Consider the following 19,612-nt stretch of genomic DNA (forward strand, 5'->3'; position numbering starts at 1 on the left):
GGACACTTGGTTCAGCATGCTTCAAAGTATATTCCCAGGAGCCGCTTCCAGCCAATTTTCAGTGTGAATGCACTCGCCATATGGCAATCCAGTGATCACAAAAAGTGCATGTTTACTGCCTTTTGTAGCTCATCGATTTTTGAAAATCGAGAAAAAAGTGAAAAAAATACAACAAATCCAGCATTTGGCAGTAAAATATGCAAACTTACTTAAGATTGGGCACCTTAGTGCTTAGGTACTGATTCTCCCACCTTAGTGCTTATGAAATTTCCTAATTATGAAGCTTCTCTATTCTTTTAAGTTTAAAGTTTTTGAGGACTATAGAAAATTGTCCATAATTGCATAATTTCTTGGTACATATCACCATTCCACTGTTGTTGGAATTTTGCTGAATATAAATTAAAACTCAGGTGAAAGGGTGGCTGTGGTTTTTGGGAAGTTGTCAGAATAAAAATTTGAACTTCCAGCATAGTATCATGTAATCGTAATGAAATAAATTTATAAGGGAGTAACAATCTGCAATCTAGAGTCAGTTAAAGTCAAGTTCCATTTTTTATATTGGCTGTTTTAGAATAATATAGAAATAGCATGATATCATTGATTTTGAGAATGTATTATATTATAATGAAGGGGCTTGGAAATAATCCTGTTTAATTTATCTCACTAAGTTATATTCTTTTCAAAACGGCTACAAAATTTAAGGTCTATTAATATGGGCAAATGTAAAGGCTCCATTTGTCTATTAAATGCAAGAAAAATAATGGGCCCTTTTGACATGGAAATGTTAAGTTTGTCTGATAAAGTCTTAAAAAAGTTTTCCATAAAATTTCCACGCATTGGTGTACTTGATGATACATAAATGTTAATCGTATTAGTTATTTTCTTAGCCTTTATTAAGTCCTACATTTCCCCTTTATTCCTTTATAGTTTGAAGTTCCCTGTCCTATTTAGTTTTTGGACTAATTTGACTGCATGTGCTGGAGAATGTCAATGAAATGTGCTAATATTTGATTCAAAACAGTAGCAAATGACTGTTAGAAGCTGGGAAAATATTAATTTTTGTTGTGGAATGAGGTTATTCAATTAAACTCCTGTGGTAGTAGACTTTTTAACTGTAGAAGGAATGATTATTTTTAACATGTATTGATAATAGAAGTAAGCCATACCTTCCCAAATTATTATTAGGACCTCATCGATTTTTTAGTTCCTGAATTTCCAATAAAAATACCATTTTATCATTCATTTTGTTGGGCTTACTCTCAATGCCAGAAAATTTTGGAAGGGTGGGGAGTTACATTTTTGTGGAAAATGTCAGAAACCCTCAAATTTAGCTAAATAGAATAGTGAATACATATCTCCAATTTCATCTCATGAATGAAAGACTTCTCTCCAAGTATTTAACAACCTAGATTCATTTCCTTCCTATATCCTCCTCATGTGTATCCAATAAGTTTGCATTATATCCTATTATTTCATTTTTGGCAAAATTGCATTCAGTATGAGCTCTATCAAATCCTTAGTTTTGGAAAAGTGCACACTTTTTTCTTTAAAAATGTTTGTTGCAAAAACATTGAAAAAACAACTTATTACCCGGGGAAACAATTTTAGGGAGCTTTTCATGCAAATACATAATTGTGAAAAAGATTAGAGATTTTTTAGAAAAATAAGGGGAAATTAAAAAAACAGGGAATCATGTTATGTTAAGTAAAAAAATTCCTCTGAGGAATTGTGATGCCCCATTACCCTTACTTAAACCCCAATTCCTGGAAGTTGTGTATTTTGCATGTATTGCCTGTGTATTTGCATGTGACTTCTCACAGGCTCACATATGGTTTTTTTTTCTAAATGGCTGATGCACATCACTTTTAATGCATGTGAGAATAATGGTGAAGTAGGTAATAGTAGGGTTTGTAGAAATATGTAACTACTTATATTAATCAGATGAGGAACTCGTGGAAGTGACGTTGAATTGGACATAATTTTCTATAGTTTCTTGGTTTACATTCATAGATCATTCTTATATTTTGGATACATTTTTACACTACTTCGGACTGTGATTACAAGGTCAATTATCTGAGTTCATGATGCACTCAATCAACTCATATCAGTGCAAATGCATATTATTTTTTGACTTAGAATTATTCTCTCTTCTGAAGTTATTTTCCTAATCTTCCTACTTTACTTATCATTTCAGGCAGCACGTTCATAGCATTTTTTGTGTACTGGTTTGTTGGTGGAATTTACACGCTTTTGGATTTAACCAATAAACCTGCTGCACTCCGACGCTATAAAATTCAGCCAGGGACTAATGAGCCTGTGGATAACAAGAGGCTAATGAAGGTACCTTATTTATCAATAAATGAAATCTTATATCAGGAGATTTGGCATTGGTAGACCTATGATTTCCTGGGAGTAGCAAACATTTTTTTGGATCCCCTTTGGATCAGTAAACATTTTTCAAACATGTAAAACATTTTAGTAAACATTTTTTTGTTAAGTACTTTGAAAAAAATGTGTAAACCTTAGGAATTACTGTAAGATTAAATGCCAGAGCTTAAATTTCATGTACACCATAGGATAAATTTTTATGTCAGAGACATTTACTATGATAAATTTTTATGTCAGAGACATTTACAATGCTAGGAAGCTCAATTGATGCCTGAAAAGTGACCATCTTCATCATCCAGGCAGTGGTATGAATCCATATTTAATTTTCCATCTTATGAATATTTCTTTCCGTCCATTGTTGACACTCATTGCACAGTCGGAGCTCAATGATCTAAATGGTATCCTAAGTCTTTTACTTGGTTACATTTTGCTGTGATGGTGAACAGCTATACTTTTTCATCCTTTTCCGTTTATTATCATTGTTTGAAGTAAGGGGTTGGTGAATTATTTGAGTTTAAATTGGAAAATGACAGGATACTTCAGACTTAAAGTAAGGAATTGTATTTCATTCCTTTTCATTTATAAGAAAAAGTTCTCTCTAAGATCCAAGGATCAAATTATTGAAATAAACAAGCAAAATGATAAGATCTGGTGAAAGGTGATTTGACTGTATGATTAGTGTAGTAGTAGCTTGAACCATCATTCCATGGCCCCTAAAAGCTACGCACAGTAGAGCATAAAGTTTTGGAAGTTAAAGTTAACCCAAATTTCTGAACTTTGTGAAACGTAAGGTTTGTAAAAGAAAGATTGCCATCATGTGTTGGGCTTTGCATTTAGCGGTCAACCAGCAGATGTGTGATTGCTTGGGCTGAATGAGTGTCAACTTTTTGAGATTCAGGCAAGATGAAGGTACTGCTCAACTCACGCTCGATTACACGATTAATGTGCTTGAAAAACCAAGTCTAAAGCTTGTCTTGAGATAGTTCCAAATCTCCACCTTAGTGGACGTAATTATTGTGGGCCTTGTGGTTTTAGGCGGATATTTGACCAATATCTGTTTTCATTTTTAAGAGAATTTCAAATTTTCATTCCAACTTTGGTGTCTTCCAACTAATGAATGACAAAATAACAGCCCCTGAAAATTTAGCAATGGGATTATGATGCTATTTTAATAAAAGATAGATGGTTTAATTTAAAATCATAAGTTGAGGAAAATTGCTGTGTTTATAAATTGTTGTCTAGACACAGGCATGCAAGTAAGTCAAAACTTGCTGAGGAACGGAAGTTTTCTTGAAATATCTTACACATTGAGTGTCTGATGATACTACTGAAATCTTTTTACGGATTGCAAAATGCTGTCAACTATTAATATGATACTTCCTCATTATTTTGACTATCAGACTTGTTAGTTTCAGAGGCATATCCTGGTTTTGGGTTTCCTTACATTAGGTCCCTAAAAGGTCAAGTGTCAATTTTACATGACTTTTCACATAAAACAAAGTGAAATTACTATTTAAGAAATGCATTGTCACTTGATTAAAATGTGGGGTTAATTGAAGTGTTTTTGAGACACATTGGAAGGAAAATAAAAAATCAGCTTGCAACACTGAAAGGTAGGCTGATTTTTTTCAACTTTTATCTGGAGCTTGGCTGTTTGCACAAGGTTTATTTTGCATATTAAGCATATTTTCAATCTTTAGTTGGCTAAAGAAAGTGGAGCTAAATTTTACATATTAGGCATCACAGAGCCTTTGGATGGATGAAACAGTTATTTCCATTCAAACCAACTTTCCTTCCTATGCTCCACTTCCATGTCCGAGTGTTATTATTCATATGAAAATATGTTGAATGAAATCTTACTCAATGTTGATATTTCTTTGTATTCTTTGAATTCCCTAAGTATGTAGAAATTATATATATGTATTTATTTCAATCTACATTTATTTATCCTTGTAACTTTGCATACTTCTGTAGTATTATTGATGCTAGTTGATACACATGATTATTTTTCGTACCTTTTAATGTTTATTTTAATGAAACTAGACACCCTGGCCATACTGCTAATTAATGGCAAACTTTTGGCGTGGATAGCATATTTTTAGCTTAGAAATAAAAGTGAGCAGAACTGAATAGGAAAAAAATCTTGAAAAAAGAAGAAAGTCTTGAATCTCGTGCATGATTCTTGCTTGAGATTCAAGATTTTAAAAAAATTTTACTGCTCACATAGCCCAAGTAATTACCTTAAAAAATATCACTCCAATAACTTTCTTTGACCACCTATATAAGAACATATGAGGCAGTATTTGAGCATACAAAGGTTTGATTTACTTTATGCAGAGATGAATATTATGCTAAAAGTTGAAACTGTGCATGCCTATGATTAAATTTTTATCTATCGATCTGGTTTAAGCATACAGCACTGCTATAATTATTTGATATTAAAGCTCACCATTGGATTACCTAGGCCCTCAACCGATACACCTGCCCTTTTCCCACTCCACCTTGCTTACCTCATCCTATGTTATCACTGTATTTAACTATGATCCTGTTCTTCTGCAGAATCAAAGAAATTTTCTTGTGACTTGTGGAATTTCTCAGACAGTAAGTCCTCAATTTACGAATATTTGACTAAAAGAACTTTCAGAGATGCGAGCATTCATCCTCATGATAGAATATAAACTAAAAATGGTTATTTCCTCACTTAAATATAAAACTCCACTACATACCATGGTTTTGACATTCTCTGTCATTTTCAAGGTGATACAATGAGCTTTCTCTAATTTATTTTTACCCAGAGCCAAGATAGGAGGAGGAAAGTATTAAAGTTGTAGTTTATATTTTATCATGGATCTATGGCATTTCCATCAAGTCAAGCCTGAAATGATTTCATTCCTTCATGTTCAGTTGAAAAATTCAAACTTGACCAAAATTTCAAATTGTGGCAGTGTGACGTGGAGATTGCATTTTGGGCCTAACTTACGTGATGAATTCCATGCCATGACAAATGTTAGCCATATTATCACAGCATCATGAATCCGATGAGTGGGAATTGCGTGTTACTGAAGAGTACTCACTGTGATTATTCTAAGAAAGTTCCTGTTTTAAGCGAATGAATTCTGATGTAGCATTTTTTTAAAGATAACATAAGATTTCACTTTACAAACAAGGTCTCTGAATGCAGCTTATTCATATGTCGAGGACTTACTGTACTTAGAATTTCATTTGTTCACAGGATTTTTGACTGGTGTGAGTCCATGAAAGTTGCAATGCACATAAATTAATTAGGACTTTTCATGTTGTACCTGCAAATTCACTTTCTTGAACACTTGTAAATAATCAACCTGCACCTCCATTTACTACGCTATGTTTTTTTCCAGGTGATAGCCAATGTGCTGTTCAACCAGATTATCGTAGGGCTGCCATTTGCCTACATCAGTTTGTATCTCTTGAAGTGGCGTGGACTGCAGCCCATAAGAGAACTGCCCACTTTCCACTGGGTCCTTTTCGAAATGGCTATTTTGATTCTTGTGGAGGAAATTGGCTTCTACTATTCTCATAGGTACTTGGATTTTTTTATGTTACGGAAGGAAAGACTTAGATTCTTGGAGCAAAATTTTTTTTAATGCAGTGTAAATTTTTGTTCTGTTTGGTTTTAATTAGGGATGATCGGATTGTATACCTCAAATCCAAAATTACTGAAGACACAGGATGTGGATCCATAATTTTAAATTAAAGCTTCAGTGAATGCAGCATCCCATAAGACGGAGTGGAAAGAGTTCCGATCCTCTTCGTATTCGTATGCGCCGTTGCATTGCGATGCTTGTCCAAATCATGAACCATTTTGTTTAAAAGCTCTCGTAGGGGATTTGCTACAGAATCTCATCCACGGAAAATTTCTAGGCAAAGTACGACAGGTGCATGGTGTGACTCTTCCAAAGTAACCGTTGAAGTAATCTCAGCACCTTAGGATAATAACCAAGTCAAAAGTAATTACACCCATGTCTCGTATAGCGCAAGGGATGCATTCCTTGGGGTCTTTGCGCTATACGAATTTGCATTATACGAGAGTGTTTTAGCATTGGGACGATAGGGATGCGTTCCTGGTAGCATAGGTCTTGGGTATTGAATTTCCTCTAAAACATCTATATTCCCTTAAAAAGCCTTAGAAAACATTATTTATATAAATGTTTATAGTTTAAAACATCTTTAAAGATAGTATGCACGCATTCAAAGACTTTTAATCACGTTAAAAAAAATTCTTACGTGCTTTTGAGATTCCCTCCTGTCGTGCGGGTGGGCTAACATCTGCTATCTCAGGGGATCGTAATGCGTTGCCGGCAGCTGACGATTGATCAAACTTGTCGAAAAACAACTATTGTGTCACTCAGGCCCTTTTGTCGCTCATCGAAATGACAGGAAAATGCTACTTTGAATGCCATTTCATAGCTAGCGGAGTTTATGAATGATAAATCATTTTAATTTGAAGTCCTTCGAGTCATTAGCAGCTACGAGAAACAGTCTTTAAATGCCTTGGAACCTGACCCAGGTTTTCCTTCCCTGAAAATGAATGAACGAGAATGCATTCTTTTCCAAAAGAATATCGTCTCGTCAACACTAAAAACTAGTTGAGGGGAAAAGGAGCCACTTTCAATCACAGCTTGGAGTTCATTAGAAAATGTTGTGGTGGCTGCGCTATCAACACTTGCAGATTCACCTTATTTCGCCGCACTGAAAATACCTGCTTGCCGTTTAAATTCTGGAACCAACCGGAGCTTTCACTAAATATCTCGGAGCGATTATCACTCTCGTCTTTTTGTACTGATTCACATTGAACTTTCCGTATGTGTAGACCCCTTGGTTGAAGTTGGTGCGGCTGAGGTCACTGATGTTTTAACTTCGTCTTTATTCAGAATAAGGCATCGTGAGTTTAAACTTCCGCGCAATATCGCTTTTACGCTCTCCATTTTCAAAGCAATTGACCTCTTTCAAATCCTCTTCTAGGTTTATGGTTTTTCTTGATAAATTCTTGATTTTTCTACACGCATTCCTATTCTTCGCCATATTCTCTAGGTTTTTACTCTGTATGGCTCTAGCTAAATCACCTTCTACTGCTGAACTGTATTCCTGAGACGCAGAAGGCCTACGACCGCGGGGAGGGAACGAAGGCATTGTGTTTGAGACACTATAGCGGACCCTTTTATGTGTTGATGCTATTCATGCGCAACTCGGCCACCGCTCCATTTCTCCCTTGTGAATACCGATGACCTTGAAGGCTTTAGCGTAGACCCTCTACCTGGAAGTCAATCGCCCGATAACCTATGACGGCAAAAATACGTCTCAAACCGTATTGCTGAAAAAAAACTCATTTCCACTAGTCCCACGCTTAATTAACGATCTAAATTATTTATTCTCGTTCTGTTAAGGAGACGAGATAAATTATTTTGGTAGGCCGGCTATCTGGACCCAATGACGAGTAATACTTTTGGCCATTGTACAGCAATGGATTTTTTTATAACATGTAAACAAAAAAGAAGATTTGAGGCAAGAAATAACATTAATGTGCGTAAATTGATAGAAATTTCGTGTGTACTTGGCGCAAGTTCACATTTTATCACGAGAGCGTTTAAGATTTTTGATTAGGCTACACTGCGTTGCAATGTTTCCCCGAGGAACGAATTTGCGCTATATCGAAATTGCGCTAATCGAAATTGCGCTAATCGAAATTGCGCTAATCGAAATTGCGCTATACGAGACATGGGTGTACATCGCTGATTTCTAAAAACCACCCTTGGCCCTCCATCAGCCCGTGACTCTAATTTTTTTTCCTTTCCGAGACCACGCTGACCATAAATCATTATCTTCAAAGAATTAAAGTGTTATGTTGCAGGTTGCGTAGTGGCAACTTAATTTTATGAAATATAATGTCTTTATGTGATATAAATGTCTTTAATTGTTTAGAAACATTTCTACTAAGATCAAGAGAGCTCAATGTATGTAATGTACGTGCACTGTGGCGTGAAACTGTCGCGAAGAAGTGTAAAATCCACCTCACCACAACTGAAGTATTTGCGGGTGAAACACAAGTCAGTATGCGATGAGAAAGTGACAAAATTTGGAGGAAATTTGTATGAGAAAAATGTGAATTCAGTTGATGGTTTATCCTAAGATTGAAACCTATTTTCATTTCCAAAGGAAAGCTTAACAGTTTAGATTCTGAGTGTGTAAAGATATTACAGTTAAAAAAAAAACTTGAAAGCTTATAAAAATAATTTGAATAATTACTTCGTTTTATAGCAGGCAATTGAAAATGCATTTGGATCCGAAAATATCTGAAGATCCATCTCGGAAAATCAAGGGTCCAATCCAGATCTGGATCCGAAAAAATCCTTCCATCTCTAGTTATAATATAGACTTGGATAAATGGCATTATGAATGTTGTAGCTATTTTGCTCTGGCCATTTTGAACTCCATTTTAAGAGACAGGGAAGGATATTGGTGTAAAATTTTTGAAATAATTAGTCAGGTTTTCCAACCCTCCAAACCAGTCGTGGATTGAGGAGAGGAGACTGCTGGCAGGTTTGGTGGCCCCTGCAATTTCAGGACAAATTTGAAAAGTTGGGATTCAGAATTAGTGGTTCCACTATGAAATTTTTTATTTAACCTGCTTACTACCATGCAATGTTTCAAAACAATCGAATAATATCAGACCTCCGATCTGCGGCGCATTCAGCATCAAATTTTGGGAGGGGTCCAGAGAATACCCTCTGGGAGAGAGGGGTGTTCTCCGCTGTAAAATTTTTTAAAATACCCATTTTTTTAATGCATTTCAGAGCCTTAAATGTCATTTTTATTCTAAACAACAGATGAAACTGAACAATTCTAGACATTTAAGAATACAAAAACTATTGAACTAGTAAAAATTAAAAATTTTTGTTAAAAGTCGCAATCCCTGTGAAATCTGCCCCTGCCTCTGATGCATTATCGCTTAGAGGTTTTGTATACTATAAAGGTGCCACAAAAAGGAATGAACTGTCCTTCCCACCTCAAAAGTGTGGTTTTATTCTGCCCCTGCTCTAATCCCACCTTTACATTCAACACCATGGTGGCTGTTCACTAGTCACAGCCTGAGCATAATTGTATGGATACCAGATGATCTCTTCAGCTTTCAGTTTTTCACCATGTTGTTTGTCATAGGGTGACAACAGTTTCACCGGGATTCCACCAGGTGTCTTCCGGTCGGATATCGGTATTTTTGCCGAGTTTATGTAGCCCTCGTTCTTTGCTGCTGTGTTATAATAGGGTGGTTTCCTATTATTTTTTTATTGCCTATATCGGAAGATTATTACTCCTGGAGTACGTATTTCACGCTTTGGGATTTTTAAATGACGATATCTATTTTTCGCGATTAAATGAAAAGTGAAAATTTTCAAGCGCGCGAAAACGTGACGGGTAAGGAAATCTCTCCGTGTGACGTATTTCTGGTTCCCCCTCCCGCCTTGTGAGGTGACCTTGATCAAGGCTCTGAGCGCTGATAGGACGCAGGATGGTAGCGCTTGGCTGAAAAAAGGTTTATTAATACCTTATCAAACGAAGAAAACTTTCCGACCTTAGCCAGTTTTAATGGGTGATTATTAAGACATATTTCCCTGAGCTCTGCGCCTCGTGCATGCATTGGTAATCTCAGACGATGTATAACTCCTATCTTCTCCTATAGAAACTAGGTCCCTGTGACGTCACGTGGAGTGGCATCGCATGGGCGCCAATCTGGCCCTTTTCAAATGAGGATAAAAATGGACCATTGCCATTCGTCTAAACCGGTATTTCTAAAACGAAATAATTTGTATATTATGAATACAGTAATGGTGGGTAACAAATCGCAATCAATGCCTTTCGGTTTCTTTGATGAAGGAAACTACCCTATTGGCCGAATTCTCTCGCTGGTGTGCCATGGCTGGCTGGTTTGTGAAACACAATATTCCAAGCATTACTTCAATAGTATACGTATTCTCTGATTTAATTTTTTAGTATTTTCTCTCTCTTTATTTTAGTATTCTCTCTCTCTCTATAGATTGACTCTCTTATCAGCCTTGGATAATCTTTTTTTGTCACCCTATGACAAGCAAAGTGGCAAAAATCCAAAAGATGGATAGGGTTCTCACTCAACCTTGAAAACCTTAAAACCGTGAGTTTCGCATACCGTGAAAAAACCAGGAATAAGCCGAGAACTTCGTCCTAAAGCCTTAAAAATATCTCAATCTTGATTTTACGATTGTAGAACTGCAATTGACAGATTAAAAGAAAAATTGATATTTCGATCATATTTCAAGGTCGGTCACGCGCAGACATGGCCACGGATTTATCTGGACATGTCTTTTGAAGCGCAATCATTGGTCCGTGTGCCATGATGACACATTGACCTTAAGCCTGTGTCAAAGCCGGAAGACTGGTAACCAATGTGTTCATTAACACTCGGGGAAATTCAGACACTTCTCAACTTCCCTTGCACCATGGTCCCTCTATTTACTCACTCACAACCTTTAGCCGGAGCTGAATTTTGCAAATGATATGTGACGTCAGGAGAGGTAGTCACTTTCATTGCTGCGTTTGCATTCACGGTGTCTGTTGCGTGTGCTAAATTTGTAGTGAACGTGCACCCGTTGATTGTTACGTGATCAATATTTCTGCTTAAAATGGTTTATCTACAAACCATGAATTTGGAGACAATTACACCGTGAAAACCTGGAAAAAACCGTGAATTTATATAATTTAGATTGAATGGGATCCCTGATGGAGAGATCATCTAATCGAGAATGCCACAGGAGACTATGATTTCAACATTATATGAATAATTCTTCGTTAAAACTTTCGCGGGTAGTCGTCATGTTAAATAAAAACTTTTGTGCCGCGTCAATCAGAATCACTTGAGAAAGCGACCAGCATCAGTCGGAAAACATTGGGGCCACACAAAAAAAAATTTACGTGGGGACATAGCCCTAAAGTTTTTATTTAACATTACGTACATACTATCTGATTGCAGGTTTCTTCACAATCGCTACCTCTACAAGGTGATTCACAAGAAGCATCATGAGTGGACCGCTCCCATCGCTGTGACTGCTGTCTACTGTCATCCCATCGAGCATGTCTTCTCAAACTTGCTGCCTCCGTTCCTAGGTGTGCTCATCATGAACTCGCACGTGGCCACCGCTTGGCTCTGGTTTTCCCTCGCCATTCTCTCCACTCTCAATGCTCATTCGGGATACCATCTGCCATTCATGCCATCCCCTGAGGCACATGACTTTCATCACCTCAAGTAAGTGTGCCGTTCTAGCTGGTTGACACATTTTATGGCTTGGTGATGTGTGGTAACTAACTGGGTTAAGATATGAGCATTTGAAGTTAGGGATCAGATTTGGGCAATTCCATTCGTGACGGAATTACCTTTAGAAAAAAATAAGCAACAGGATATTTCGATAAAATTGTAAAATACAAAAAAAATGCTAAACTTCTCCCTGTGCAAGATTAAAAACATTTATGAAGGTGATGTTCATATACATAAAATTAATTATCGAAATACCTTCTAAATATGCACAAAGTTAACCTGTGACGTAATTACTACCAGGTCAACCTCCTAAGTGTAATGATTGCAAACATCTTCAAGACCCTGTGAATCGAAGTATAATTTGAAAACTTATAATAAGGCTCTGAATAATTTTTAAAACACTGATTTCATAAAATTCAATCATTAAGCTGTTGATTTATCAAGATAAAATATTTCCAGTCTAAGTTTTAATTTGAGAGAAAAAGTTGACATTTTCATGGAAATGCCCATTTATCTTGTCCTTAGAGAATGAGAGCAGTGCGTCAAGATGAGGTTTAATTCACTGGGCAACTTTACAGCTTATGTCTACTCATTATCACTGACTAAGAGTTTTTTTACCAACTGTCCATGACCACCTTATCATTGCAGTATAAAAGCAGCAGCCTAGGCTTAAGACTTACCTAATTCTAATAATAGATTTTTAACAGAATGTACTTAAGCCTACCTATTAGCCTTGAATTTCATGTTTTATCATTGGTTCAAGATTATGTCATGATTTATTGAGGCACGAGTACATTAATTGAAAAGCAATTCTTGGAAATGCTTTTTATGGAATGGAAAGCCTTAGCCAGGGAGATTATGATAGATTACCATGACTTAAGTTGGGTACTTTATTTGGTTGTTGAACAAGCCATTGACATGGGCCTCAAATTGTTTTAAATAGTGCTTCTTCTCCTTAATCCAATAATGCCTCCTTATCTCATTTAGAAATTTTTCCAAAGAAGAACGTGTACTCAGTGACCTGGTCTGGCCAGTTCGGCTGGTCGGCAGTCACTGAGGCCCCGAGGTTTGGGGACCCACACAACACTGGCGTATATTGTGAAGCCTGTATGAAAGGTGTATTAGAAAAGACAGATTAAACTTAAGTTATTTTTTTGCAATAAAAAATTCTAAGTTTTCATTAGTTTCTTTATACTGTATGCTTACTTAGTGTAAAAAGATCATATCAAAAATATAAAATTAAATTGTTTGAAGATAAAAGAGAACCTGATGTTTTTTTGAAAGTGCTATTCGAAAAGGTTATTTTAGATTTCAGCACAGTTTCTTGGAAAAAATTCACTTAATAATAGATAGTAGAACCATAATACATTATAAAATTTTATGAGTTGTGAAATACTCACTTTTCGTAGTATTTTTTCTGGCAAAATTAATATTTTTTACTAACTTTTATCTGTTTTTTTTCGGGGCTGAATAGCATAAAAATCCATTTCGGGGCATGCAATTTCCTAAAATTTCCCGTGGCTGGACCCCAGAATCCCCCACATCCCCATAAGGGAGGGCCCCATCATGAGTCTCAACCCAAGGGCCCCTAATCACTCCAGACCGCCCCTGCCCAGACACTAACTCTTTGTTGGTCCACGAGACCGAAGTCACTTCTTATACTGCTGTCATTTACATCACTATTGTAGGGTTAAAATAAGAATGAGAGCACCCAAAACTTTTACATGAGGTGTGAAGGAGACATAAGGTTTGGAAGTATTGAGTGGGTAGATATTGAGGGGAAGGAAAATACTAATAGGATTTATAGATATGTATGTAGATTGAAAGGGAGTATACGTTGTTTTAAATCAAAGAGAGAAGTCTAAGCTGGGATGAGAGACATGGGCAGAGTTTCCTGCAAAATACTATATGAAAACCTGCCTAGCAGTCAGCACTAGATTTAAATAATAATACGTATGTTCTTCACGGTTGTCTTCAGTTTCTTGATTTTAGTTTACATTTACTTATTACTAAATTATGATAACTATCTTTATCTACCCCAGGGTAGTTTTTGTGGTCCTTCGCATAGTTTCCAAACCTCCACTTCACTCAGATGTTATCTATTGAAAATCTTGTCACATCTCCTGGCATTTTTCACATGAATCTTCTTCGGTTGTGATCTTTAAATTTTATCAGCAAACACTAGCCTGTGTCTGTGTCGATTTCCAGTAGCCTCTCTCCTCATTCCTTTTGTTTTCCTAATCCATTTACTCTGGTATTCTTCTGTCCTGGCCTTCACTAACAGCGTTCCAATCTCAGAAAATAATAAGACTTCATCTTGATAGTAACCACGATTATGTTGTGTTGTGTTCCTTGGCAGTACAGCCCGGTATGGGCTTTGTCCTCCCTCAAGACGCCTGTCCATTCTCTCCTGTTCTCCACTTTCTCCCACCATCTGACAATCCTCATAGCCTTTATTTCTTCTTCCACATCCTGCATCCATCTTTTCCTCGGTCTTCCTCTTTTTCTCTTTCCATCCATATTTCCATGTAGAATCTTCCTAGGCATCCTTTCTTCACTCATTCTTTTTACATGACCTAGCCAAGCTAGCCGTTGGGTCTTCACAAACCTCACTATGTCTTCGCCTCGGATAATATTTTCTATTTCCTTGTTTGTTCTTATCCTCCAAGTTACCCCATCTGTCACGGGACCATATATCTTTCGCAAAACCTTCCGTTCAAATATCCGCAGAGCTTGCTCGTTTCCAGCGGAGATGCTCCACGTTTCTGCTCCATATGTCACGACCGGTCTGATAAGTGTCTTATAGATCTTGAATTTCATCTCCTTAGATAGAAGAGTTGACTTCAGGAGCTTAATATTAGCAAAGTAAGCCCTATTTCCAGCCATTATCCTCTTGTTGATCTCTTCCGTGACCACGATTATCCTTTCATTATATTGGAGGAAGCATATCACACACATTCCTGTGCTTCTTTTGAGCATTATCATGATTTAAGCAATGTTCTTTACCAATCCAGTGTGTATAATCCTGTGACTTCCTCTAGGAAAGTGTCCCTCTTCAGGACGCTTAATTTTGTGTATTTTTAATACATTCTGGTTCACTCTTGGCATTTCCTCCTCAAGGTCTTCTAGCATTCCACAAGTGATCTCATATTCCATGTTATGATCCTTTAATTTCTTGAATTCTGTATACCTTCTATTGCTCTATAGATGGATATCCTTCCCTGAAATTATTATTATCCTTAGAAATATATTGTATTTGATCGATGTATGGCCCACTCTACCTAAGGATAGACAAATATGTACCCCCTCAATACCCTGTCACTTGTTGTCCAATACTGCTAATTCATCGAGTAAACTTACTTATATTGCAGCTACCCTATATCTTGAGGTTGACCAACTATCTATAACCTGGTGGATGCTCTGTGTGGCTTTTAAGCTTAGCTACAAAAGTTAATCACTTTATTCGAAGAAATATTTTCTCAGTTGTCTTAAGGCTAATAGGATGTTATAGTTTGTGTATTGCCTTGAAAAAGCTTCTACTTTGGTTTATAAAACATTTTTCTACATCATTATTGTGATGCAGAATTTTTCAGTATCTTATTCTGATGCTGTCTTCATAATAATATTCCATTTGGTTGCTCTATGCTCTTTGGTAAATAATATTCTTTACAGAAAAAAATATTTGTACCAAAGGAATCATATTAAATATTTTAACCTAATGGTACTGTAGCATAGAATAATTTTGAGGGTGTTTTCTAATTAGTTCTTGGATTGTTAGGAAAAATTGAATTCCTAATATCATAATTATTAATGATTATTCTCTTCAAACCTAGGTTTAACCAGTGCTATGGAGTTCTTGGCTTAATGGATAGACTACATGGAACAGATTCTGTTTTCCGAAGCACTTCAGCATACTCACGTCATATCATGATGCTTAGCCTTATTCCTCCAAGAGAGGTTTTCCCTGATCCTGACAAATGCAAATCTAAATAGAAACGGATGAGGTTTCAATATTTCAAGGTCAAGTGAAGAGGAATGTCTGTGATGGCTCAAGAGCTTTATAAATGTGGAGAATTTTAACTTTTGACTCTTTGAAACGTGGACCCAGGGGCATAACTTGTGGTTGACGGAGATATCATTCTAGGTATCCGCATTTATCAGGTACTTGTAATTTTCTATTGCATTGGAATTATTTTGAATTGGGACATATCACTGTTATGCCTCCTGGAGTGTTGTATGAAAATGTATAATTGAAAGTTGAAGACAATGGTTTACCTGTAAAAAAAAGTGTTGTAAATGTAATGTTCTTTTCTTTGAACATACTGGCTGGTGGACTTCATGTTTGGAAACTTTCAGAATTTCCCAATACCTCTTCAATCTGTTATAATTTAAAAGAAATTGAAGGTTTTAAAACATATGAGACATGGTGAAGAGGAGGCCTAAAAGACAGTGGATTCACTAATAATATTTAACATCAACGAACATACTGTCTGTTATGTGGTTTCTGTCTATTATTTTAACCAAATTGATACATAGCAATCGAAAGCAGTGACTGGTAATCTTTTATGCTTTTAGAGTCCTGATCAATGCAATTTCATCGTGTCAGAATGAAGAAATAATAATTGTTGTGATCCTTCCTTAAATTCATTGTGATACATGACAGAGTTTTGTGTAATTTTACAATTTTGTGGCTAATAACTTTTTTCTTACCAAATATGATAACTTCAGAAACAGGAATAAGCTTTTGATAATCAATTTTATTCTACTCAGATATCATTTTATTTGGTATGACAAAATGCCCAAGACCTAGGGTAGTTCTTTCACATGTGCTATCGGAAAGCTGAAGTTCAAAGTTCGATTTATTGTATCATCTTCTCAGGCATTTGCATTGTTATGTTTCACATTATTTTTATTTCGTTAATTAAAGGTTATTGTAGAGATAACATACCAAATAATACCAACCCATACATATTTACACTATTTTTGTAACGTTCATCTCTTTGTATTTGGGAATGATTTCATAATGTTTACTCAGAAATGTTATTCCTCGAATATATATGAAAGTGTTATGTACATGAACTTTGATCTTATATATTTTTGGCTTATGAGTGTAATTAATATAAATAATATCTCTGGGTAGTGAGAGCAGAGCATTTCCAGCTGGAACTGGTCAAATCCATGGTGACATGATTTCTCTTTGGAGGATAGTGTATGTGGTAATAAAATATCTTAATAAATGTGTTGAAAGTAACTGACGTCTAATTATTAAATTTTTTATCCTTCATTTTAAATGCATATACCTATGATTTGCTTAACACAAATGTGTTATAGTGCAACTTCCTTCATCAGGAAAACATCTCAATGCTGCTTGGCCTAATCAAATAACCTTAACACTCTCTTGATAAAATTTGAACTTGCCAGAAGTACACATGAAATTATTCTCATTTTATGCAGATTGATGGGATTGCTTGACTCAAATCTTCTTCTTCTTTTGTATATACAGTGGAACGTAGATAATTTGAACATCAAGGTACCAGTTAAAAACTTGGAATCATCCAAAAATTCAAATTAAAGAAGTCCTTAATAAAGAATTAAAGAAGTCCTTAATAAATAGGCCCAAAACAACGAAATTCGTATTTCCAATCAAAACTCTTTATTAAATTGACACTCATGAAATATAAATACTTTGATTAACGCCTAATAACAAGATTAAAGTAACCTTAAAGGGAGGGGAAGGGTGAGTCATCGGGCTTTACGCTGGCATGCATTTTGTGTAATACAAACCTTTTGACAATAGCATTGGTAAAGAATATTTTCCGATGGATTAACAGTCACGTTAAGTCGCATATTACATTGTATACCCTAATTTGACACACCAAAAATTCAAATTATCCAAAATAAAATTTGAATTATCCTCAATTTTTTATAATTGTTTGAATACAAAATGCTAGGGACCAAGAGAAATATTCGACTTAAAGAATATTTCGAAATAAAGAAGTTGGAATTATCCAGATTCCTCTGTATTTGTCAAAATCCATGCTGCATAATGGCCAAAAACATTACCTACTCATCATGCTGTCTGGATAGCCAACCTACTGAAGTAATTTATCTCGTCTCCTTAACTGAATGACATAACTTAATTTAGATCATTAATTAAGTTTGGAGCAAATGGAAATAAGTTTTTTTTAAGCAATACGGTTTCGGTTGTAATTTTTGCTGTCATAGGTTATCAGATGAATTGACTGTCATGTAAAGGGTCTTCCTTAATAGCCTTCAAGGTCATCAGGGGAGAAATGGAGCAGTGGTCGAGTTGCGTATGAACAACATCAACTCGTGTCGCTTCGAGTGACCTGGATGCACCACTTAGAATCCCCGGAGCTGGCTTAACCATCTAATTTTGTTGGCATTCAAACAAATTTTATACAAGAGTAATTGAAAAACTTTCACTTTTACCAAGCTAAAATACGACATTGATCACGGAAGAAATCAAATTTGCTTTAAGAAAATCAATAGCATTTGTTCAAACTAAAAATGTAATTAATTGGATAACGCAGGGCCGGCCCTAGCAGGTGCGGGGCTAGGGGCGAACCTCCTGTGCGGGGCCCTTCACTTAAAATATTAAACTCTATACTCCATCTACAAACTCGAGCATTTTGAATCCCTACCACTCTCTGGCTAAGTATGTGTTCCCCTCCCAATTTCAGACTTCATAATGACGCCGTTATGATACCATCACGCAGTTGAGTTCAAAATAGTATAATACAAATAAAATTTATAATAAAATTATGTATATTTTAATTTTTTTTTCACGAACGCGGGGCCCGGGACGGTCACCCCCTTAAGGCCGGCCCTGGGATAATGTTTTCAATAAATATTGCGCAATTCACAAATATCGTAAGCCGCAAAATGATCTGATCACTTGGGCGAATTGGAAAAATCGATTTTTTTTCAAATCGACTGGCCAAGTGAAAAAAAAAAAGTTGTGGCACTTATCAAAAATAAGGTCTAAAAACTTTGAGACCTGTAGGTGATCCCCAACCCTCACTCAAAAGCCATTTATGGGGGGCAGGGACATAAGTCAAAAACTTTAATATTTTATGAGCATTCGCAATATATTTTGGTGAGTTACTGGGACAAAAATTTCGTGCAATTTTCACTTATCTGCCACCGATAAGCCACAAAATGCAAAATTTCAGTATTTGAGTCCGTGTACACGAAGAAAATATTCCAACGCCCACGCAGCGTGGCGGATGGAAGAGCGGCATGCCGCTCGCATCCCCTCCCCGATTTCCTCTCCCAAGCCTCGAATACAGCAAAATTCATCCTGCGTGTGCTCCTAGGAGGGAGCTGATATTTGATTATATAAATCGGCAGATGGTAGATAGTAAAAAAAGAATGTAGTGAGGTGACTTGTCCCTTTTATGGCGTCTCGTCGGCGTTAAACAAATTGATGTTACCAGTTTTCAGAGAAGTGATGAAATATCTTTGTATTGTTCGCGATATTTTTTTATCCAAGAACGCAAAACATAAAAAACGTTCAGACGTTTCAGCGGATTGGTCCGCTATCCTCAGTGCTGAAGGTGAACTGCTGCAGGCAGGGTAAGTTCCTCCAGTCGCCCTCCTTAGTGAGGTAGTGGGGGTGGAAGAGGGGGAAGGGGAGAGGGGGGAAAGGGAGGGTAGGGTTTGTTTTGGCTTTTAATGGGCGATGTTTAGCCCGATATATATATATATACTACTTCATTCATTCACACGGCGCCTTAAGCGCAAACACATAATGGAAAAAGGACGAGGACAACGGCGCTGTGGTAGGTGGAAAAAAGCCAGAAATCAGAGGGTAAAAATGCGGCCTGACTGGGACTCGAACCCAGAACCTCCTGATGTATAATAAAGTAGGGATGAGTCGAT

The 19,612-nt window shown here is 36.4% G+C and overlaps 1 protein-coding gene across 4 annotated transcripts in view; it reads left to right on the top strand.

Moving 5' to 3' along the window:
- Nucleotides 1-16,958, top strand: part of LOC124161838 (fatty acid hydroxylase domain-containing protein 2) — a 34,547-nt gene extending 17,589 nt beyond the window's left edge. For all 4 annotated transcript variants that reach the window (XM_046538047.1, XM_046538048.1, XM_046538046.1 and 1 more), the window contains exons 4-7: nt 2,195-2,340; nt 5,766-5,947; nt 11,426-11,698; nt 15,541-16,958. In XM_046538047.1, the coding sequence (XP_046394003.1) occupies nt 2,195-2,340; nt 5,766-5,947; nt 11,426-11,698; nt 15,541-15,700 (761 nt within the window). In that variant the 3' untranslated portion in view covers nt 15,701-16,958. The remainder of the gene's footprint in view (nt 1-2,194; nt 2,341-5,765; nt 5,948-11,425; nt 11,699-15,540) is intronic.
- The last annotated feature ends 2,654 nt before the right edge of the window (nt 16,959-19,612 follow it).

The sequence above is a fragment of the Ischnura elegans genome, chromosome 7, assembly GCF_921293095.1.
Source record: "Ischnura elegans chromosome 7, ioIscEleg1.1, whole genome shotgun sequence".
Taxonomy (NCBI): domain Eukaryota; kingdom Metazoa; phylum Arthropoda; class Insecta; order Odonata; family Coenagrionidae; genus Ischnura; species Ischnura elegans.